The following is a 21795-nucleotide window of genomic DNA, read 5'->3' on the forward strand; positions in this document are numbered from 1 at the left end:
CTGACTCTTAACCGAGATGAGTGTCTTTTTGAGTAGCTGAACAAGATTGTTTGGCGGTGGATTTCTCTAATCTCTGTGTTGATCTACAGGTGAGCATGTTAGGGAAAGGATTTGGTGATGTTGGTGAAGCTAAAGGCGGCAGCACCACAGGCTCCCAGTTCTTGGAGCAATTCAAGACTGCTCAGGCCCTGGCTCAGTTGGCAGCTCAGCATTCTCAATCTGGAACCACCACCACCTCCTCTTGGGACATGGGCTCTACCACACAATCCCCTTCGCTGGTGCAGTATGGTGAGAAAGATGGAAAGTGACTGAATTCTTTAAGCGTTGGAGGATTACTGCCAAGGGACTGGCAGGAGTAGTTCCCACACTGATTTCCCCTTGTCAGAGAGGCTCAATTCAGAAAGCTGAGGAATAATAAACAGATACATAAGTTGAGGCTGTGTATCTCTTTCATCAAATTTAACCTTGTACACATTTGTAGTCTTCTGTTGATGTGAGGATGTTTTGGATTTTTCCTAGATTTATCTTCAGTACTTGAAAACAGTGTGTTGCCTTTGGAAGAGTTTATGAATTTTGCCACTTTAGGACCTTATACTTTGAATATGGGCCGTTTCTAGATTGCTTTCTTACAAAGGCAGTGTAATAGTGTTGATTTGATATAATCCAATGGTTGTCACAGAATAATAGTATTTTCTTGAGGTTAATGAGGACCTCTGGCCTCATACGTATTGGATCTCCTCATGCAGATTTGAAGAACCCAAATGATTCAACAGTGCACAGCCCGTTTACAAAGCGCCAGGCTTTCACCCCATCTTCAACCATGATGGAGGTGTTCCTTCAGGAGAAGCCAGCTGCTGTGGCTACCTCCACAGCTGCACCTCCACCCCCGTCTTCTCCTCTGCCAAGCAAATCCACCTCGGCTCCACAAATGTCTCCTGGGTCTTCAGACAACCAATCCTCCAGCCCTCAGCCGGCTCAGCAAAAACTGAAACAGCAGAAGAAAAAAGCCTCCTTGACTTCTAAGGTATTTGAACTTTTAGATAGATATTATTTTAGGGCAAAGGGCTGTGGGATTTGAGAATTGAGATTGTAAGGATATAGCTTGGAAGTCTGATGTGGAAGTTTGCTATCAGTCTTACAATAAGGTTATAGTAAACCATTTCTTTATCTTCTCTACAGATTCCTGCTCTGGCTGTGGAGATGCCTGGCTCAGCAGATATCTCAGGGCTAAACCTGCAGTTTGGGGCATTGCAGTTTGGGTCAGAGCCTGTCCTTTCTGATTATGAGTCCACCCCCACCACGAGCGCCTCTTCAAGCCAGGCTCCAAGTAGCCTCTATACCAGCACGGCCAGGTAGAGGAAACAGCTGTCATAGACTTCTTGTAGACTTTTACCACTTTTTGTAAGTCTCTTGTTGATTCCTAGAACTCTGGACACACCAAGGCTCTGATTGAAGGAAAAGCAGCCACTTGTAGCAGTTTATTGAGCACTGTTGTTAGGTTTTTTCATAACTCTAAACAGATAGAAATATATCCTTTGGGTACTTACAGAATGTCCAAGCACAGTTCCTAGAGATGTGTACCCCACCTTTAAAGTACCTTGACATCTGCCACAATGAACAGTGCTTTTGACACTTCGAGACCTTTTGTGTGGATTTAAAGCCTATGAAAGTTGTAACTTTGAACTCCTAGGAAGGAGGTAAAATTAAAATTAGTATTATAGAATTAAAAGAAACCTTTCCTGTAGAACCTTTCCTATTTCCTATGAATAGATATCAAGGAAGTCTATCTTAGGCAATAGAAAATCCTGGAATTTTGGAGTAATAAGTAGGTTTATTTATGTATTTATTTTTTCAATCGCTAGAATTTAAAAGTAGAGATGTCTTGCCCCAGCCTAGCTCTGTTGAATCATAATTGTTGTTAATGCATGTGAATATTTTTAAAGTTCTTCTCAAGAGAATTTTATTCTTGGGTTTTTGAGAGAGCCACGAACTCAGAATTCCTTAAAATGAGCAAAAGGTGATTTTTCCTGTGCTTAGGGTTCTTGTTACGATTGTATGAAAGGGACCAAGAGTAATGTATCCTTTGTACTGACTTTTAGCCTCTTTTTCTAATAACAGCAGAATGTAGGGACACAAGAAAATTTTCTCTTCCTTTAAGAGTTGAAAATGTTTTTAAGCTCTATTCTTAGTTTAGATACCTGGCTTTATAGGATATGGAGATTCCTACTGTTGCCAGGAGAAAATTGTCACACTATCTTTTATTTGTTCTTGAAGTTTGTTTTTTTGATTACAATCAATCTGATTATAAGTTGATTGTAATCAACTCTAGTAAGTTACTAGAGTAACTCACTTTTCTAGTATCAGTGGATCTGTTCTATTCATTTCTCTTGAGATTTTCCTTCTCCATTCCCCACAGTGAATCTTCATCCACAATTTCATCTAACCAGAGTCAGGAGTCCGGTTATCAGAGTGGCCCAATTCAGTCGACAACCTATACCTCCCAAAATAATGCTCAGGGCCCTCTATATGAACAGAGATCCACACAGACTCGGCGGTACCCCAGCTCCATCTCTTCATCACCCCAAAAGGACTTGACTCAGGCAAAGGTATTGGCTTTACCAGCCCCTGGGCATGGGTTGGGAGAACAGCAGACAAAATCTCTTAAATATTAGTGTTTTACTTCTTGACAAATGGTGCTAAGATATCTCTAAAATGCTGATTCTGAAACTTAACCTCATTTTTGTGGTTGGTGAAATAAAAGTTCTGTGCACTAATCCTGGAGACTCAGAGCTAGATCATTCTCTTTGCACTAAAAAGATTCATTCTCTCTAGTAGAACCAGTCTCCAGTACCTGTTTTCTTGGAGGATCTGGTTGCTAGACTTCTGAGTGCATATCAGTAGACCTCACCTTGCTATGTCTTGGCTTGGTGAGGGGGACAGCATATGCCAGAGGGAATGTGGAGTGACTGTCAGATGCAGCCAGCAGAATAAGTGGTTTGGCTGAACTGTCTTACTCCCACATCTTCCCCTAGGGATCATTGGATTTCAACCTCTCCTTTATCTCTTTGGGGTTCGGGATCTCTTCAGCAGTTTGGGCATTGCCTCTTATTACCCTGGGTCACACAGTGTCAGTATATCTTTTGTTGTTTTAAAATTTTTGTTGTTTTTCCTTTGGGTTGTGTACATTATGTTAATCCTTCTGTTAACTTGCAGAATTTCTCTGAAAGAAATTGGTTGGCAGAAATTAAACTGAGTCAGTGTACTAACTTAATCTGTTCTTCTGTTTGTTTCTTACCAGAATGGCTTCAGTTCTGTGCAGGCCACGCAGTTACAGACCACGCAATCTGTTGAAGGTGAGGGTCCTCAGGCTTTTTCCTCTAAATTACAGTGTTTTTAGTCCCCTTTGAAAATATTTTTGCATGTCGTAGATTGTCATGAAAAGACCCCTGCCTCAATGATCAAAACTATTGGTTTTATTCTTAGCTTGATTTTTTTCTATCTTGCTGTTTAATCTCAAACCTTCCTAAATTTCAGGTTCTTGGTCTTGTAACAGTGATAATCCTTTTGGTTTCCTTTATTGGACAAATGAGATTGGTGCTGTGAAATTTAAAAAAAAGAAAGACTGCACCTAAATGCCACCAGTCCATTACTAAATAACTTATACACTCACACTCTTGTCTTCAGGACAGCCTAGGACTGTCGTTACCTCTTAACTTCCTCTGATGATGTGAATTCCTGTCTTTATTTCCAGGTGCTACGGGCTCTGCAGTGAAATCTGACTCACCTTCCACTTCTGGCATCCCCCCTCTCAGTGAAACGGTATCTGCAGCTTCCTTACTGACGACAACCAATCAGCACTCATCCTCCTTGGGTGGCTTGAGCCACAATGAGGAGATTCCAAATACTACCACCACACAACACAGCAGGTGATTTGGGGTGAGGATGGAGGTTTAGGTTGGTGAATAGTAATAACAGAGCTCTCTGGTTCTGTCTTACCCTCTCTGCCTAGCAGAGACCACATTATCTAAGTGGATGACCTACAAGCTATGGGAAATAAAGACAGAAGAGGCTTTTTTCCCTTTTTCAAAACCCATTCTGGTTTTGGATTCTGCTCACTACCCCTCGCTGACTATTGTGTTGACCTTACGATCTCAGATCTGTTTGGTCCCATATTCTGCCTTCTTTGCCTAGGTTGTTTTTTTTATTTAATTGAATGATAGTTAATTTATGATGTGTTAACTTCTGATGTACAGAAAATGATTCAGTTATACATACATTCTTTTTTATATTTTTTGCATTGTTTATCACAGGATATTGAATATAGTTCTCTGTGCTGTACAGTAGAGCCTTACTGTGTGTTCATTCTATGTATATACTAGTTTGCATCTGATAAGCCAGAACTCCAATTCTATCCCTTTCTCTTCGGCAACCACAAATTAGTTCTCTGTGTCTGGCCTGTTAATTTTTATGGCTGCACTGGGTCTTCATTGCAGTGCGTGAGTTCTTTGTTGCTGCACATGGGTTTTCTCTAGTTGCAGGGAGTAGGGGTTACTGTCCAGTTGTGGTGTGCGGGCTTCTCATTGCAGTAGCTTCTTTTCTTGCAGAGCACAGGCTCTAGGGCATGCGGGCTTCAGTAGTTGCAGTGTATGAGCTTTAGTTGTCCTGAGGCATGAGGGGTCTTAGTTCCCTGTCCAGGGATTGAACCTGTGTCCCCTGCATTGGCAGGTGGGTTCTTAACCACTGACCCACTAGGGAAGTCCCCAGCCTAGTCCCCAGTTCTTGACTGAAGCTCCACGTCAGGCAATAACCATAGCACTGTGGCTGATGGCAACCACTTTATCCTTACAGCACGTTATCTACTCAGCAGAATACCCTTTCGTCATCAACATCTTCTGGGCGCACTTCAACATCCACTCTTTTGGTAAGTGTGAATGTGGTAAAAGGAAATGTGGTCTTACTACATTCAAACAATTATCCAGCCATAAGATTTTCCCAAGAAGCAACTCTTGAAAATTTGTTCATGAGGTGGCAAAATGACAACAGATCTAAGGTTGCAGAAAAAGGGATAAAAGTATTCTTGAAGCCAAGAAAGGCAGAAGAATCCAGAAATACTGCCGAGCTGTGGGCCAGGTCTTAAAGCCCTGGAAACGGCTTTCCTGAGTATATGACTTTTTAAATTTTTTTAAAGACACTAAAACTAGGTGGGGCTTTATATGCTACGATAAATTCTGTAAGAATATTTTTTCTAACTGATATAGCCATTCTCACTCTGGGATTTGCCAACCCTGAGTCCTGAAAATAAGCAGTTTGAGTCTAGGCATCCTATGAAAGTAAAGGCCAGATGAGCACGTTGGCTAAAGAATTAATTTCACTGTTGTGATTTTGTGACAACTATATTTGTGGAATTAAGCTGAGATGGTAAGGAAGAAAACTCACTTCAAAAGGACCTGTTTCAGGGAAAGCATATCTGTTTTGTCAAAAGCCTAGACAAGGTAAGGAGGGCTAAGGCTTTCTTAGGATGAAATGGCAATCCACTCCAGTACTATTGCCTAGAAAATCCCATGGACAGAGGAGCCTGGTAGGCTATAGTCCATGGGGTCGCAAAGAGTCGGACACGACTGAGCGATCTTCCTTCCTTCCTTCCTTCCTTCCTTCCTTCCTTCCTTCCCTCCAGTACACTATTTCAGGTTTAAATGCATTAGAACTTGTACTTTTTTCTAGCCTGTGAACTTGTCTGTTGTGTTAGCCTAGTGAAGAAGAGTGGGTGAGGAGGGTATGATGTATTTTTCAGACCTAATTTATCTTTTGTCTCCTTATTGGGCAGTCAGTATTGGTTTCTGGGGAGTTTGTCCCTACTCACTCTACTGCTTTTTGAACAGGGTGATGATGTGCAGTGGGTCAGTTGCTAACCATCTTTACCAGATAAATCTTGGTGAATGTGTAGCTAGAGAGTATTTAATCATTTATTCTAGTTTCTAGTTACTTTGGCAGAGGATGCGCAATACCCTTCCTCAGCCTCTTTAATTGGGAAGTGGGTGTGCTAAAATCAACAGAAGGGAATGTCTTTCCTGACCTGTTACACTAATCACTATTTCCTCCTCCTCTTTTCCGCTGCACTGCCTTTTTGAAGCACACGAGCGTGGAGAGTGAGGCGAATCTCCATTCTTCCTCCAGCACTTTCTCCACCACATCCAGCACAGTCTCTGCTCCCCCCCCAGTGGTCAGTGTCTCCTCCAGTCTCAATAGTGGCAGTAGCTTGGGCCTCAGCCTAGGCAGCAACTCTACCGTCACAGCCTCCACTCGAAGCTCAGTTGCTACGACTTCAGGTAACCCTGTGTGGAAGTTGGATTGCCTTCCTTTGTGATGGAGGAGCAAAGTGATGGTGTGACAGCATAAAAATATAATTTCTCTTTTAGGAAAAGCTCCTCCCAACCTCCCTCCTGGGGTCCCGCCATTGTTGCCTAATCCATATATTATGGCTCCAGGGCTGTTACATGCCTACCCGGTAAGTGAGACTGAATGATCTTTTCCAGAAGAGGAAGGTGGTATACCTAGTCTTTATTGCTGTGACTTCAGGTGGAAGACTGTACATAATAAATGAGCAGTTATCATGTGTAGTCTTTAATCTTTGTAGTTTGGGAGGGGGATAATTTTTTTAAGAGGAAAGACTCAACCTAGACTAGGTCCTCTGTTGTATATTTTCTCTGTGTGAAACAATTACTGGGCCTCAGAAGCCAAAGGCGAATGTCTAACTGGAATCCCTCACAGTTTCCTAGAAAATTATTTTCTCTAGTTGGATTGATTCCTAATCCCTGGGGGTCTGTGCTGGCTCTGACCTGATGAGAGTAGAGTTCCCTGAGTTAGTCTGTGGTTCTCTGAGAATAGGTAAATAACAGGAGTAGCCTTTTGTCTTGCTGTGTTTTGTGCAAGGTTCATGTATTTAGTGCTTACTAAGATGAAGGATATTTATTTCAAAACATTTTTTTTAAATACCTGTTTTTCGAACTTATGATTACCAGGGGATACAGGAAGGGAGAGATAAATGGGAAGGGAGTGGATATATGAGAACCTACTCACCTGAAACTCACACAGCATTGTAAAGATTCCCCCCAAAAAACCCCAAAACACCTGTTTTTGCCTTCAGAGAGTTTAGATTATCATACAAATGAAATATCCAGTAGCACTTTTTAAATAGTTAAAACACTACCTTAGCACCCAGTAGAATAAAATGTGAATCCTTTCTGAGAGAGATAAATTTTAAGCCATATTTTGAAGGCTAAAGGAGAAAAAGACTGGTAAAATAAAGTTAACTATTCATGTGTGACTTATGTACCCCACTGCTACCCAGAGGACAGCCTAGTTGAATCAATATGTAGCTCAAGGAAAACTTTAAGGCTGTTCATGAATCATGCAATCTCTTTGCATTTCATTTCTTAAAGAAAATGAAGGAAATAATCTATGTCCTCTTTTTTCTCATGAATGAGAATGAAAGTTCTGTTGATTTATCTTGTCTCTTAGTTCCTTGGTTTGCTACCATCACGACAAGTTCCCATTAATATTGTTAACATGTTTGTATTTTTCAGCCACAGGTATATGGTTATGATGACTTGCAGATGCTTCAGACAAGATTTCCATTGGTGAGTGTATGGTTGTAGAGCTTAGGGAAAGAAAGTGATCTTAAATTAATGTTTGAATTATTCCAGATGTTTACTTGATGAGTCACAGACTTGGCTTTTTTTCAACCCATACCTCCATATGCATACTTTAAGATATATTAGAATGTACTTAAAGAGTGATTCTAACAGAAAGTCACTTTAAAATAAAAAGAGTTGTGGCATCTTAGACATATTTTAAGCTTCCTTTATGTCTCAAACACTTTAATGAATTCTAGAAGGAAGATGTATTTTCTCAATAGCAATAGATTATTAGGGGTTATATCTAGAGGTTTAGAATTTATCTAGATTATTGGTATTGATGGACTTGAAGCGTTTTCCTGGTGGGCATACTTGTAGACCTTGCCTGACTATCCCCATGGCCAGGCAGGGGGGACAGTGTATGCAAGAATAATACGGAGTTTGTGCTAGCTCTTGCCAGTTCATTAATGGCTGGATAAACTGCAGTTCTCCAACATTCTCTTGCTTCTCACCTTGTATGATGTGTCATGCCAATAATGAGTGGCACTGAGTCTCTTCTCTTTTATTTCTGTCTTTCAGGATTACTACAGCATCCCATTTCCCACACCCACCACTCCGCTGACTGGGAGGGATGGTAGCCTGGCCAGCAACCCTTATTCTGGTAGGATTGGGATGGGGCTGAATAAAGGGAAGCTGTGTTGGTATTGGTGGCAGAAACCTGATTAGTAGATCCAGTTTTCACCTTAATTAAGATCTTTGACAGAAATATTATACAAAATGGATGTCATGAATCAGGGTTGGTAGAGGGTTGGTAGATTCAGAATAAGTATAGTGGTTGAACTGGCCTTCCTTTGCTCATCTCTGCTCCTGTTCCCTACTTACATGGCAGTCTTATTGCCTTGCCAGGCTATAGGCCTGACCTGTTGTCCTTATTGACTATGATTGTTTTTCAGGTCCAATATGGAGTTTTCCCCATGGAGGAGAAGCAGAGAGAGGAAGTAGGGGGTGGGGTAGGGAAGAGATGAAAGAACACAGGTGGGCAGAGAAACCATATAGGAGCTTTATTCTGGAAGCTTGGCTCTGCCACAGCGTTGCACAGCTATGCGTTTTAGTCCTTGACTGGCACTGTGCAGTGTGTGTCCTGAGCAATGCTAAATGGAGCCTCAAAAAAATAAAATTCACAGAATTGAAGTTTAACCAAGGCTGTCCTGGATCATGTGAAACCAGAAGAGGTAATTCTGCATTGATGTCGGGAGTAAAAGAGTCAAGATACATTGAGCCTCTCCTTTCACAGGTGACCTCACAAAGTTCGGCCGCGGGGATGCCTCCTCCCCCGCCCCAGCCACAACCTTGGCCCAACCCCAACAGAACCAGACGCAGACTCACCACACCACGCAGCAGACATTCCTGAACCCGGCGCTGCCTCCTGGCTACAGTTACACCAGCCTGCCATACTACACAGGGGTTCCTGGCCTCCCCAGCACCTTCCAGTATGGGCCTGCTGTGTTCCCTGTAAGTGCATGGACTTGGTCTTTACTTGTAGTGAAGAATGCTTGACACTATCCTAGCAACTTTCGAAGCTAGATGACTCTTTAATGATGAAAAGGAGGAACAATTCCCACTTCGGGCCTGGGAGAGGGATTGGGGCTGGATAGGTGGTATTGGGATAAGGGACTACCTCTTGTTAGAAATGGCTAAAGGGGGAATGTATAGCTTTGCTTCCCTCAGACTGTCATTCATTCCCTGAGCCATTTTGCTAAACCAACGGGACAGCCTGCATCAGGATGGGTAGCCATCTTGAATGCCCAATCTCTGGAGTGGGTTAAAATGGTACTTTGCCGCCATTTCACTGTAGTGCTGGCCTTTTGTTCTTCAGGTGGCTCCTACCTCTTCCAAGCAGCATGGTGTGAATGTCAGTGTGAATGCATCAGCCACCCCTTTCCAACAGCCAAGTGGTTATGGGTCTCATGGATACAACACTGGTAAGCTCACCTTGACCCTGGCTGTCATTGGGATGTTATTAAATGAGTTTCAGGGAGGAAGATTCGAAGCTTGAGAAAAGTAGGGCTGTAAGGGTGTGCTGCTGCTCCAGGTATGATTGTTCATGTTTGTCTGACTTGGGTTTCTGTCTGAGCAGCACCAACGGAGGAGCTCAATAGTAGAACATGTATTCATTACTCATGACAAGAATGCCCTGGGGCGCAAATTGGCTATTAGAATATGTTGGCTGGCCTAAACTTTGGGTGGGAAGCAAGGGGCCCACCCAAATCCAAGCAAGATTTTACTGAGATTTTTCAGTCGGGGGCAGGTGTTAACATTTAAGGTACTGGTAAGTACAGTAGGTGATAGATTCATTCACTGAATAGAAGAGTTAAATGGATTCTTAGCTAGCACGCTGTGGTAGGTTTGGCTGAAATCTCTTTATAGTACAACTTTCCTCATGTGGCCCCTCATTTTATTCCCTATCTAGAGGGCCTAAGATGTGGAAAGAAAGGAGTAGGGCACAAATGCTCGGTAGAGGGAGAGTTGGACCTTTGGGTTCCTTCATTTGTGTGGCTGGTTTTTTTGCAAAGTCCACTGTACAGCTCAGGGCAGGGAGGGAAATACGGGGATTCTCTGAATGGACGCTGACCTAAAGATATTTATCCTATCCTTTGCTCCCATACCTGACACCTACTGTCTGTTTTAGGGGGACAGGAAGTAAGAGGTTTTGAATAAAACTATTCTGTCTACTTTTCTCAGTGCCTTGTAGTTGTGTATGGAGAGTAGGTGGTTGCCATTGCTTGGGGTTGAGGTTGAGGGTTGTTCTTTAAAATTCTTAGTTCAGTTATGGTTTCACAGTGGTTTGGATGGAGCTGCATCTGTGTTCTTCACCCTTGTATGGGCTCCAGATGGTTAAACTTGTCCAAGGTGTTTTCAATAACTGGGAAGCTGAGCTGAGAAAGAGCTCAGTAGGTCTGGAAACTATCAGTCATGTGGAGCTTTGAACTCTGTTGTATGACTTACAGTGGGTTGAGATTTAAAGAAATCCTGAGATAAGTCACTGAGATTAAATAGTTAATACCCAGACTCCTTGTGGCTAGGGACCCCTCTATCTGAGCAGGTCAGCCCCAGTCCTTGGTAGGGAGGTTTACAAGCTCTTGTCTTGGAGTGGCCCTATTACAGGAATTTAGATTTAGGTCTTAGCTGGACCAGAGTCAAGAATTTTAAGAGGTAGATGATTGGTAATATAAGAAGGTGGCATTACCGGATTTTGGAAATCCCAGCTTTTTCCCTAAGATTTCAGAAACCTATACCCTTTGAGAACCCCCAGTTCCCAACCCCGCAAAGGGCTCTTGTCATCCCATTCCTCATCAAGCTCTAAATTCATTTATTTTTATGTATTTGATTCCTTTTAGGAAGAAAATATCCACCCCCTTACAAGCATTTCTGGACGGCAGAGAGCTAATTTGGCCCAAGGCTGGGGGCTGTGTTTTGTGTGTGTGTATAAATTTGCACTGAAGTCTTGTTTCAGAAACCAGACCACTGAGGAGAGCCTGCTGAGCTGTGGCCATGGCCTGCGTGGCTTGGGGGAATGAGTTGGTGGATACCTTCTGGGCTTTTGAACTTGCCCGTGCCTCATTTCCCTCTCCCCCATGTGTCTGACCCTGTCTTACCCATTTCGAATTCAAGCGGTGCAGCACCTCCTCCGAAGCATCAATGCACACACCTGCTGTTGCTTTTGATTTCTGGAAGGCATGTAGTTTAAACTTGTAACAAAATATTTGTAGTCTTCAATAAACTGTGGTATTTCTTTAGCTAACTCTGGCGTTCTTTCCGTGCATGTCTTTCTGGACACTAGGAGCCAATGTTGTGCTATGGGTGGAGGGTGGCCTTTTCAGTCAAACCCCAGCATAGTCAAAGAACCATTAACTTTTCAGTATGGTGAATCTATTAAGGTGGGGGAGGGGAAGTGGCCTCAGTCCTCAGCCTGTTGATTAGCTGGTAAAGAAAGCTATTTGTAGAAAACTCCCCATTCTCCATGCTGCTTATAGCTCTTCACTTCACAGTTTAGATCGTCCCCTTGTCTCTGACATAAGCAGAGAGGAAAGGACAGAAAAGTTAGTGTCATGTCATTGTGAAAGGCTAAAGAGATGGTGTTCAGAACTGTTGTTATGAAAGTATCTTCCAGGTTTAGTACCCACATCTGCTTCCCAGAGGCCACATGGCTGGCTGAGATCTGATGAAGTCTTGCGTGACCGGCTAGTTGATGACTCGGGCTATGGAAGCTCTTCTAGCCTGGAACATTGTTCTTAGAGTCCCTTGATGGCTTTTTAGGGATTGTGGATTATTAGTCAATTCGCACTTGTTGGGTTACGGAAATTCTCATCCCCTCTTAATGCCCTTCATTCAGAGGGTTAACTTGGACAGTGAGAACTCCGTCCTTGGTTAATTGGAAACCCAGATATTTGACCACCTTTGTATTTGTTCCCAGCTCTCTGAAGTAATTTTGTCTTTTGAGTGTGCCCAGCCTTTTCAGGGGTTGCCAGGCTGGGAGAGGTTTCTTCTTGTTTCTCCTCCCCGCCATCCACATTGTGTTTGTATGATCATCACTGCTTGGGAGTGTGGATTAACCAGGGGATGTTGACTGTTGGAAGGAAAGCAAAACTCTGTAGTCTGAGATTTCTAATTGATGAACAGTAGGTAGGGAAATGAATGCCTATTTTCTAGGGTCTCAAATGCTTACACTGAGGCCATTTAGGGCTACTACACTCTTATTTTTTTCTGCATCTCCAGTTGTTTGAACCAGTAGCCCAATCAAGGCTTCTAGACTAGAAGCTGTTTTTGAGCCAGTCCAGCCTCTAGAAAGAATGAGACCATTTAAGTGCACATTGGAACTAAATTCCTTCCTACCACTAGACTTGAGAACAGCCATTTCTCCCATTCTGTATGGGATGACCAAGGGGTGTTGGCAAGCTGTTTGAAGCTTCACTGTAAAGGTCATTGTCTCTTCTGGTTTCCTGTCCATTACACCTTACTCTGAACCCTTCCACACAGACCTCCTTGTTAGCTTAGCTTTTTCCATAAATGAGCTCCTGTTCTTAAAGTTACACCTGTTAGCAGTGATTTGCCAAATGGGCACCTGAGAGCTAAAAAAGGAAGGGGAAAAAACTACCTGATTAGTTCCTGCTTTGTCCCCTTTTACTCCAGTGCCATTAAAATGTAGAGTTGATACTTTGAAGATGGGGAAGTATTTTCTCATGCTTGGTTTCTGTTGCTGTTTAGTTGCTAAGTCGTGTCTGACTCTTTTGCGATCCCACGGACTGTAGCCCGTCAGGCTCCTTTGTCCATGGCATCTCCATGGACAGAATACTGGATTGGGTTGCCATTTCCTCTTCTTGGGTATCTTCCCGACCCAGGGACTAAACCGGCATCTCCTGCATTGGCAGGCAGGTTCTTTATCACTGAGCCATTAGTGGCTCTAATTCGTTTCTTTTCCTAGTTTGTGTTTGTTCCTCCCTGAAACTGTCTGGACTTACGGGAGGGTTTTCCAGGGTAAACGCCACTTCTATTGGGAAGATTCTAAAGTGGCTGTCCAAGGTGGGCTTAGCTTTTGAAGGCTGCCTTGGTCTAGGGAGGACTTGGATTTCGGCGTTTGAATGGAGATTGCTATGGAATTGTGGGTAAATGGAGGATTCCTCACTTGTGACTCCATCAGTGTGTGTGTGTGTGTGCGTGTGCATGCGTGGGCATGACTCCGTCAGTTTAGTTCTAAAAAACTCATCAAAGTGCTCCTAACAGCAGAGGAAAATCCAAAGACCCAGCCTGAAGCACAATGTTTTTCTGAAGTCTCGTTTTATCTCACTTTCTGAGATTTAACAGATCTTTAGAAAACAAGCTTTAAATTCCTAGTAAAATTTCAGTTACTTTTTTCTTCAATATTTGCATACAGTTTCGCTAGTAAGATGCTGGGTTATTTTACCTGATGGCTTTTTTTCCTGTTCTTACTGCCACCATACCCTGGGAGGTACAGTATGTGTATTTCAGTTTAAGGAGTACAGGTTAAAATGGGGAATTGTACTGTTTTGGTTTCCATAAAATCATAATGGTGGTAGGCAGTTTTTCAATAGGAAACACAAAAGTTGCTGGAGTGTGGATTAGAGCTTCTACCCCATGGAAAAGCTGAAATTGTAAACTAGAATGACAGTTGGATTTTGTGTTCCGCCTAGGCTATAAGAGCCTAACCCTGTCTACCCTCTCTCCTCTCCACACTTAGGCTTAAATTGAGTAAATGGAAATTTGCTCTTTAAATCCTAAGTATGTAGCCTGGTAGTACCAAGACAATAGGGAAGCTGGACCAAGTAAACTGAGGCTCTGAGAATGAAAGTGCTTTTGGGGGTTGAACTGAACTGCTCCTTTAGTACTTTCCTTATGCTGTGGAGGCATGAATTTTGAGCCCACTTAGCAGCAAGACTGCAGAACTGAGTGGAGTTTGGGCTGACAGATTTGAAAAGGACATGAAAAGTTTAATACAGTCCTGTTGGGCTTTGGCACAGAGAGTTTTGAAAGCCATAGGCTAGTGAAGTTTGGCTATATTCCCTGGTCCTCCCAAAAACACCACACCTCACTCTCACATAAACGATATACATCGGAAAGGGCAAGAGAAACCCTTAGGGAACCTTTTTGTGTCATGAGCTCTTATTCCTCAGGACTGACATGAAGTTGGAAAAACAGACCAAAATTCCCTTGCAGTGCTATCGCTAGAAAAGCCACATACATCATCATTTCCCAGGGATGGGGCCAGGCAGTTAGCTGAGCTAATCCTCCTGTCTGTTTCCTCCTCCCCCAGGTGTGTCAGTCACCTCCAGTAATACAGGCGTGCCAGATATCTCGGGTTCTGTGTACTCCAAAACCCAGGTAGGTGCCTGGCTCTGGATAGAACTGCAAAGAGATGGACATCGAGGAGGTGGAGTTGCAGGGATTTCCCTGGCTGTCCGGTGGTTAGGACTTGGCACTTTCCTTGCCATGGGCTTGGGTTCAATCCCTGGTAGGGGAACTAAGATCCCACAAGCCATATGGCCAAAGGGCGGGAAAATACAGTGAACAAGAACAGTCCTCTTAAGAGAGGTATCAGGAAACCCATTCTACTAGAAAGTGAGTGAGTTCTTGAAGTTTAAAGTTAGCCCTCTTGGAAAAAAACAAGAAAAATGTTACAGGAAGGTGAAGTGTGGTAAATTGTTGTGATGTCATGTCGTTTACTGCAAGTTTTCCTGGCCCTTTACTTACTCCCAACCTTTTCATAAGTTTCTCAGAGACTAGATACAGAATGAAAGGAAACTAGTCTTGCCATTCTTTGTAAGTCTGTAACAGAGTGGGAAAGGATACAACACAGCTCAGTAATTAAAGCGAGGCATCCAGATTATGCACAGATTAGTATTGTGTTGCTCCCACACACACACACCATAAAGAATTAAAAGTTCCAGGTAAAGTGTTAGGAGTTGTGGTGGAGTGCTTCATAACCAAGACCATTAACACTCAAGATACCTCAGTGTGTATTCATTTTCTTTTTAATATCCAACAAGTTCTAATTTTCACCCAACTCCAGAGGTTGTGCTAATAGTAGTCAACATATTTCACTGTGTTCATGAATGATGTTAGATTTCACAAAGTGATTTCACATCTGTCCTCTTATTTGGTCCTTACAAGTGAGGGGTTAATAGCATCCCTGATTCATGTAAGAGAAAACAGGCTGAGAGACTTTTCCAGGATCACACAGCTATTAAAGACCGAACTGAGGCTGAGACCTGACTATCTGACTTCAGGTGCAGCTTTCCTCTGTGACACCATGCTGCTCTCTCAGGGTGGGGGATCTTAGATTCAGAAATTCCAAGGAGGAGTTTGCTGATCCTTTCACTCTCTCTCCTCCTCTTCTCCTGGATAGCAGTCCTTTGAGAAACAAGGTTTTCATTCCGGTACTCCTGCTGCCTCCTTCAACTTGCCTTCAGCCCTAGGAAGTGGGGGGCCCATCAATCCGGCCACAGCTGCTGCCTACCCACCTGCCCCCTTCATGCACATCCTGACTCCCCATCAGCAGCCGCACTCCCAGATCCTTCACCATCACCTGCAGCAGGATGGCCAGGTAATAGCCCTTCCCCCTCTTTCCTTTCCCTTCCTCTTCCTTCCTATCCCTAAAACTACCTCCCCTTTCCTTTTCTTACCCTTCCTCACCGCCACCTTCACCCCGCCCTCCCCAGCGCCAGCCATGGGCACACAGCACATACAGACACAGCGCACATAACACGAGTGGCCGGCAAAGGGTGCGTCAGAGGAGGGCCAGACGGCAGCCTCACCCCCGATGCCGTTGGCACCTCTCTCCTCCACCTCTTCCCATAGCACAGTTGCCCTCATCCCATCAGGCCTGGCTCACGCCTCCCTCTTAACCTCCCCAGCCTTCCCCCTTCCCTGACGGTACAGCTTTCCCTTCTAATGGTGGAGTTCTATTGTCAAAGTTTGTCCCTTTATTTTCCATATATCCTGGTTCTGCCTCAGCTACCATATTTGCAGATGATTCTCTGTTGCCAGCGCCAGCAGGAGGAGCAGGTAATGAAACTGAATGATGATATGCTTGAACCCACTCCTTTTCAGTCCCCATTTCACCTCCACAGTCTCAGGGAACTTGAAGAGAAGAGATTGCACAGTCACAAGTCGGGATACACAAACACAAACACCTTGCTGAGCTCTCTGGCCTCCCATTCCTCTCTTGTCCTCCCCTCCTCAATGCTCTCTTTTTCTTTCTACCCTTCCCTGACTTTTGAAACACTTGGTTACTGGAATGGAAAGGATTCTTGGAACAGCATCTGGAGCCTGGGGCCTCAGACTCTCTTATCTTCCCTGAAATAGGCTCGCAGATGTGAAGGGTGATAGGGCTGGGGAACCCTGGGGTGGTGCAAGTGACCTCTCCCCCTTCCTCATAGGTGGTTTGAGAAGCTAGAGTAAGGACTTCCTTGCTCTCAACTACAGATACCCAAATTGAGGCATTTATAGGGATCAATGAAAGTGAAATCACCTTGTGATTACCCATCTCCAAGAGGCCATAATTCTCTCTAGAGAGTAGCCTTCTGGAACAGGAGAGGATGGGTTTGAGGGTGGGGGGAGGTGGAATTGAAAATGAGTAGAACTGATTCACTATCTTGTCTCCAAAAGTATCCTGCACTCTTTTCATCTTTCCCTTATTTAAAGTTTATAGCTGCTTTTTTATTTGTCAGAGGTGCTCTTAACTGCCATATAAACCAAATTTCTGACGGTTGAGAAGCAAGCTTCAGAGTAGTTTCTAAGCCAGGGGAATGGGAGAGTAAAACAATTTCTAAATCTCCACTTGAAGATGTCATAAGTTTGTCCCACTAACTCGACATCTTTTTCCTCCCCATTCACCCTCCCATTCCCCTGCAGACGGGCAGCGGGCAACGTAGCCAGACCAGCTCCATCCCGCAGAAGCCCCAGACCAACAAGTCTGCCTACAACAGCTACAGCTGGGGGGCCAACTGAGGCCCCGATCCTCTTCTCCCGGTCCCATCTTCTGAGAGGGCTTCTCAGCCTGGCAACTATGGAAACAGCATCAAAGAGAGAAAAGAATGTGGGGGGCTTCCGCTACCCCCCACCCCCAGCGGCCCACCCCATGCCTCAGCTTCATGTCTGTCCCATTCCCATACCATCCCCACTCTGTTGTATGTATTATAGGATTTGTATTTTCTCCTTTTTTTTTTCTTCCTTTCCTCTCTTCCTCCTCCCTTGCATTCAAGATTATGAAACTTTGCTGTGGGCCCTGCCCTCTCTTCTCCTCCTCCTGTTCACCCTGGTGGTGTGTGGGTGAGGTGGGGAGGGGGGACCCCCAAATATATATCAGCCCAACAGCCCTAAGTCTCCTCCTTTATTATTAGGAAACAAAACAACAACAAAAAATGGCGTCATGAATATGAACAGCATTGTCAGATGAATTAGTTGAAGTGGTTTGTTTTTTTTTGTACTGTGTCCTCAAATTTAATGGATTAATGTGTCTTGTATATATAAAAAGAAAACCTCTACCTTCAGCCTCTGCCCATTCTTGCTCCGTCTAGGATGTCCTCAGTCTCGTCGATGACCAGCTTGGTGAATAAATATTACTGTACCAACTGGGCCTTCTCTAGCAGGCCCCGAAGGCGGTGGAATAAAAACGAAATCTTCGCCCTTTAAGAACTCCTCTGACCTTAATGTGCTGCCCTTGAGGGGATTCCCTCGCCCTCCCTCAAAAATTTCACAGTGGTGCCTGTAAAGAATCATTGCAAATGTTCATTTCCGTCATCTGTAGCAGATTGTAGGCAGTGAAGGGAGTGGGATAGCTGATACTGGGTGGAAAGGGAGAGGATTAACCAAGAACTGAAAGAAATCGCTTTGTATCGATAGAATCAAAGTTTAATTTAGATGGGTCCGTGCAAATGAACTGGAAAGAAATGAGTGCGAAATATGCACTGTTGGCTAGCAAAACTGAAGCAGTAGATCTTGCTGTTTGAGTGTTTTCATTTCACATAGCTAATATCCACACCCTTGAAGAGGAGGAGGCTGGAGCAAGGCCAGGTTTGGGAAGGAGGTGAGGGCACAGAGAGGGGGAGAGGCTTTGAAAGTCACTGATAGGCAAAAGGGGACACTTACACCTCCAAATTCTTCCTTCCCAAAACTTGACTAGATTTCCCTTGCGCTCTCACAAAGTCTATTCTGATGGTTGCAGAGCCTACCTTGGCAAACTACTTAATAGCTGGAGAGATGAAGTTAAATCCATGCATTCCTGTGTCTTTTACTCTGGGGATGTCATTATTAAAGTAGAAGGAGCTTGATACATTTTGTCCATTCCTCTAATACTAGACTTAAGTCAGGCGAGAAACAAACGATGAAAGAAGGGAGCGGGTGGGTTTAAGGCAGAACACTGGTCCGTGGGTGTGGTGAGTCTGCAATGAGGAAGGGTCTGGGTCCGGTTAATTTCTGTGGGTGGAGTGCCCTCTGGCGGCTGTCTCCAGTGCCATCAAGCGTCAAACCCTCGAAACCCTACTGGAGTGGGTTGGTCGGCCTAAAGAATTGGCTTAGAGGGCAAGTGTTCGTTGGGAAATAAAAACTCAGTACGCCCGCTCCCTTCACAGGAAGCAGGTGGGGGCAAAAGTGAAAGCCTTTAGAATTTGATAGGATCGCCCGCCCCGCCCCTCAGCGACGTCCGGCTTACGGTTGTTTTACGACAGTGTGCGATCGCATGCTTGCTTTCCGGCAGCGTGGTCTGACGCTTCGCTCAATTTCCGACAGCGTAGCTCTGGCTGCTACCCGCTGTGGGCTTCAAAGGTTCGAGTCCCACTACGGGAATGAGCCTTTTTGACCTCTTTCGGGGCTTTTTCGGCTTTTCTGGACCTCGGAGGTGAGAGCGGGTTCCGGCCAGACACGGAGGGGCGGGAGTACTCGGAGGGGAGCTTGACCCTGGACACCCTATTTTTGGAAAAACATCCTTTTCTACCCTCCTAAAACTCCTGCGGGAAAAAAAGGTCAACACTGAACACTCACCCCCCGACAGTAACCAGGGCGGTCGCTAAGAGAAGAAACAGCCGCTTAAGCTTTTCTCCAATTTAGGGTGATGCAACAGGGGACCGGGTGGGGAAGACAATGGGCTCTGGAGTCGAGGACAAGTGAGCAAGACCTTGGGGGAGGGCAGGGGCTGGGAAACACTTAAGAAAAGCCGCAGGGAAGCGCTGGGGGCGGGGCGGGGTGGGGTGGGGCACCAGGTGAGGACTGACGTTGATGAAGCAAAACAAACCCGATGGCCAGTCCTCTACCCTCACTCCAGGCCCTCAGATCCCAACTCTTGTCCTACTCGTCGAGTCTTAGCTGATGCTATGGTTTAAGTGCTGAAATTTTGGTGGCTAATCTGCCTCCACCCCTAGCCACAGAGATCCCTTTTTTGGAGGAATGACTCGCGATGAAGACGAAGATGATGAGGAAGAGGAAGAAGAAGGAGTCACGTGGGGCCGTGGGAACTCGAGGTTTGAGGGTCCCCAGCCCCCTGAGGAATTTAGCTTTGGCTTCAGCTTCAGCCCGGGAGGAGGAATGCGTTTCCACGATAACTTCGGCTTTGATGACCTAGTACGGGATTTCAACAACATCTTCAGCGAGATGGGGGCCTGGACCTTGCCTTCCCGCCCTCCTGGTGTGTGGATGCTCCTGGGGAAGAACCTGTGGTTTCTACTGGGTCGGTGGGTGAAAAAAAAAGACTTGCAGAGAGTAGTTGGGGGTGTTGGGAAGTGTGAGAAAGCTGATGATTTCAAGGAGATTTAAAAGAGCCCAAGTCCTTTCCTACTCCCAGCATCCACCTGCCACCTTTCTGCAGAACTTCCAGGTCCTGAGTCAGAGACACCTGGTGAGAGACGGCAGGAAGGACAGACGCTTCGGGACTCAATGCTTAAGTATCCAGATAGTCACCAGCCCAAGATCTTTGGTGGGGGCTTGGAGAGTGATGCAAGATCTGAATCCCCCAAACCAGCACCAGACTGGGGCCCCCAGAGACCTTTTCATAGGGTGAGTACATCTGGGCCTGAAGTGGGAGCTGTGGAGAAGACTGCAAAGACTGGAAACCTTGCTGGAATCTAACAGACTTGGGTTGTATTTGTCTGTTTTCTATATTAAGCTTTGTGTAGGATTTTCTTTGGGAGGAAATGGGAGTTCTGCTTTTTGTTAAAAATTACTGTAGACGATGCTTGGAGAAAGCAGAAATGTTTGAAGGAGGACAGAAAAGTGTCAGTTCAGGAATGCTTTTTTGGTAGAGAAATACATGAATCAGGTAGGAAGGAGGAGGAGTGAGTAAAGAAAGCCATCCTGCTGGGATCATTTCTCCTGAAAAAAAAAAAAAAGTAGTTTTGGAACTTGGAAATAGGCTGGGTTCTGGGGCCCCTCAAACTTCAGATTGAAAGGTGTCATTTGACCTACTTTGGCTTCTTCTACAGTTCGATGATACGTGGCCTGTGACCCCCCACTCTAGAGCCAGAGAAGACAATGGTAAGTCTGGAGGGAGAGGACATTTACCAGCCCTTTGGTGTCCCTCCCTGAAATTTCTGTCTGCCACATTTGTCCCCTTCTTCGCTTTGGACTCTTTCTTGTTTCCTTTCTGTGCCCTTCTAGATCTTGATTCCCAGGTTTCTCAGGAGGGTCTTGGCCCAGTTCTGCAGCCCCAACCCAAAACCTATTTCAAGAGTGTCTCTGTGACCAAGATCACTAAGCCAGATGGGGTGAGTTGGGAGAGACGGGTAAAGGCAGCTGTGACCAGAGAATGTTCTGGAAAGGGGGACTATGTAAAGAAACAAGTGAACCCACCTTTAGTGATGTTAGGGATATGGTGGGGGGACTTCTTCTTGTAGACTATAGAGGAGCGCCGGACTGTGGTGGACAGCGAGGGCCGGAAAGAGACCACAGTAACCCATCAAGAGGCAGGCGGCAGTCCTAGAGATGGTAAGTGAAGAGTATAAATCAAAGGGATCCATCTCTTAGTTCCATGGGAAAGGGAAACTGTTGCTCTCCTACCATTAAACATTGCTGCCCTCCTTTGCCTCTTTCCAGTCTCCTTCATTTAGCCTGTGTGTATCACTCTTTCCCTTAGGTCCAGAATCACCAACACCTCCATCCTTGGATGATTCCTCTTCCATCCTGGATTTGTTCCTAGGACGTTGGTTCCGGTCCCGGTAGCCTTGTTAATTAATCACAGAGACCTTTAGATTCTTTCCACTTCCCACCCTTTGCTTGGTATTAATGGGCTTAGTTGTCTTCCTGCCACCTCAGGACCTTGGGTGTGTGGAACAGTGAATTGAAGGTCTGTCAGTGTGTCAGTCACCCAAACTGACCAATAAAACCTTTATTTATGCTAATTCTTTGGTCTTGGTTTTGTCGTGGCTATTCCACTTTCTCACAGTATCCAGGGCTTCCCAAATTAACTTGGCCCACAAAAGATTAGCTCTTTGCTTTACTTGCAAAACTGATTCTGATAAGTAAGGACCAGGTACCTTTAGGAAATGATTTTCCTTATTAATAAATAACTAGTGATAGTTCCAGGGAAATTTCCACATGCAGATGCATCAGGTTTTAAAAAACAATGTATGTAAGCATAGGGGAAAAAATGCTTCCC

General features: G+C 44.7%; 2 protein-coding genes and 2 non-coding genes across 53 annotated transcripts in view; all 4 read left to right on the plus strand.

Annotated features, from left to right (window-relative positions):
* UBAP2L (ubiquitin associated protein 2 like) overlaps positions 1 to 17843 on the plus strand; it is a 44113-nt gene extending 26270 nt beyond the window's left edge. For 12 of the 50 annotated variants that reach the window (XM_069575032.1, XM_069574927.1, XM_069575023.1 and 9 more), the window contains 17 exons: positions 90 to 288; positions 747 to 1024; positions 1180 to 1352; positions 2417 to 2606; positions 3299 to 3353; positions 3752 to 3926; positions 4849 to 4921; positions 6131 to 6326; positions 6417 to 6505; positions 7584 to 7637; positions 8214 to 8295; positions 8929 to 9146; positions 9511 to 9616; positions 14464 to 14531; positions 15556 to 15753; positions 16164 to 16214; positions 17064 to 17843. In XM_069575032.1, the coding sequence (XP_069431133.1) occupies positions 90 to 288; positions 747 to 1024; positions 1180 to 1352; positions 2417 to 2606; positions 3299 to 3353; positions 3752 to 3926; positions 4849 to 4921; positions 6131 to 6326; positions 6417 to 6505; positions 7584 to 7637; positions 8214 to 8295; positions 8929 to 9146; positions 9511 to 9616; positions 14464 to 14531; positions 15556 to 15753; positions 16164 to 16214; positions 17064 to 17159 (2301 nt within the window). In that variant the 3' untranslated portion in view covers positions 17160 to 17843. Of the gene's footprint in view, positions 1 to 89; positions 289 to 746; positions 1025 to 1179; positions 1353 to 2416; positions 2607 to 3298; positions 3354 to 3751; positions 3927 to 4848; positions 4922 to 6130; positions 6327 to 6416; positions 6506 to 7583; positions 7638 to 8213; positions 8296 to 8928; positions 9147 to 9510; positions 9617 to 11032; positions 11437 to 14463; positions 14532 to 15555; positions 15754 to 16163; positions 16215 to 17063 lie in introns of those variants that run through there. The other 38 variants (XM_069575186.1, XM_069575184.1, XM_069574983.1 and 35 more) reach the window with 7 other exon arrangements.
* LOC138431644 (small nucleolar RNA SNORA58) lies at positions 2888 to 3024 on the plus strand. Its single transcript, XR_011253795.1, has one exon. It is a non-coding gene; the product is annotated as a small nucleolar RNA SNORA58 (small nucleolar RNA).
* Positions 7999 to 8133, plus strand: LOC138431643 (small nucleolar RNA SNORA58). The gene has a single exon (XR_011253794.1). It is a non-coding gene; the product is annotated as a small nucleolar RNA SNORA58 (small nucleolar RNA).
* An 848-nt stretch (positions 17844 to 18691) lies between the features above and the next one.
* On the plus strand, positions 18692 to 21538 carry HAX1 (HCLS1 associated protein X-1). The gene is made up of 7 exons (XM_069575306.1): positions 18692 to 19047; positions 19568 to 19830; positions 20011 to 20198; positions 20624 to 20675; positions 20799 to 20905; positions 21035 to 21125; positions 21274 to 21538. Exons 1-7 carry the CDS (start codon positions 18995 to 18997, stop codon positions 21357 to 21359), a joined length of 840 nt encoding a protein of 279 aa, XP_069431407.1. The 5' UTR covers positions 18692 to 18994; the 3' UTR covers positions 21360 to 21538.
* The last annotated feature ends 257 nt before the right edge of the window (positions 21539 to 21795 follow it).

This window comes from Ovis canadensis, chromosome 1 (genome assembly GCF_042477335.2).
Source record: "Ovis canadensis isolate MfBH-ARS-UI-01 breed Bighorn chromosome 1, ARS-UI_OviCan_v2, whole genome shotgun sequence".
Classification (NCBI taxonomy): domain Eukaryota; kingdom Metazoa; phylum Chordata; class Mammalia; order Artiodactyla; family Bovidae; genus Ovis; species Ovis canadensis.

What these genes read in the sequence shown, in the direction of transcription:
- HAX1 (XM_069575306.1), top strand. Translation starts at nt 18,995, where the DNA reads ATGAGCCTTTTTGACCTCTTTCGGGGCTTTTTCGGCTTTTCTGGACCT. An exon ending in AGATCACTAAGCCAGATGGG is followed by an intron (nt 20,906 to 21,034) that starts GTGAGTTGGGAG and finishes TTCTTCTTGTAG; the next exon opens with ACTATAGAGGAGCGCCGGAC. An exon ending in AGGCGGCAGTCCTAGAGATG is followed by an intron (nt 21,126 to 21,273) that starts GTAAGTGAAGAG and finishes TCTTTCCCTTAG; the next exon opens with GTCCAGAATCACCAACACCT.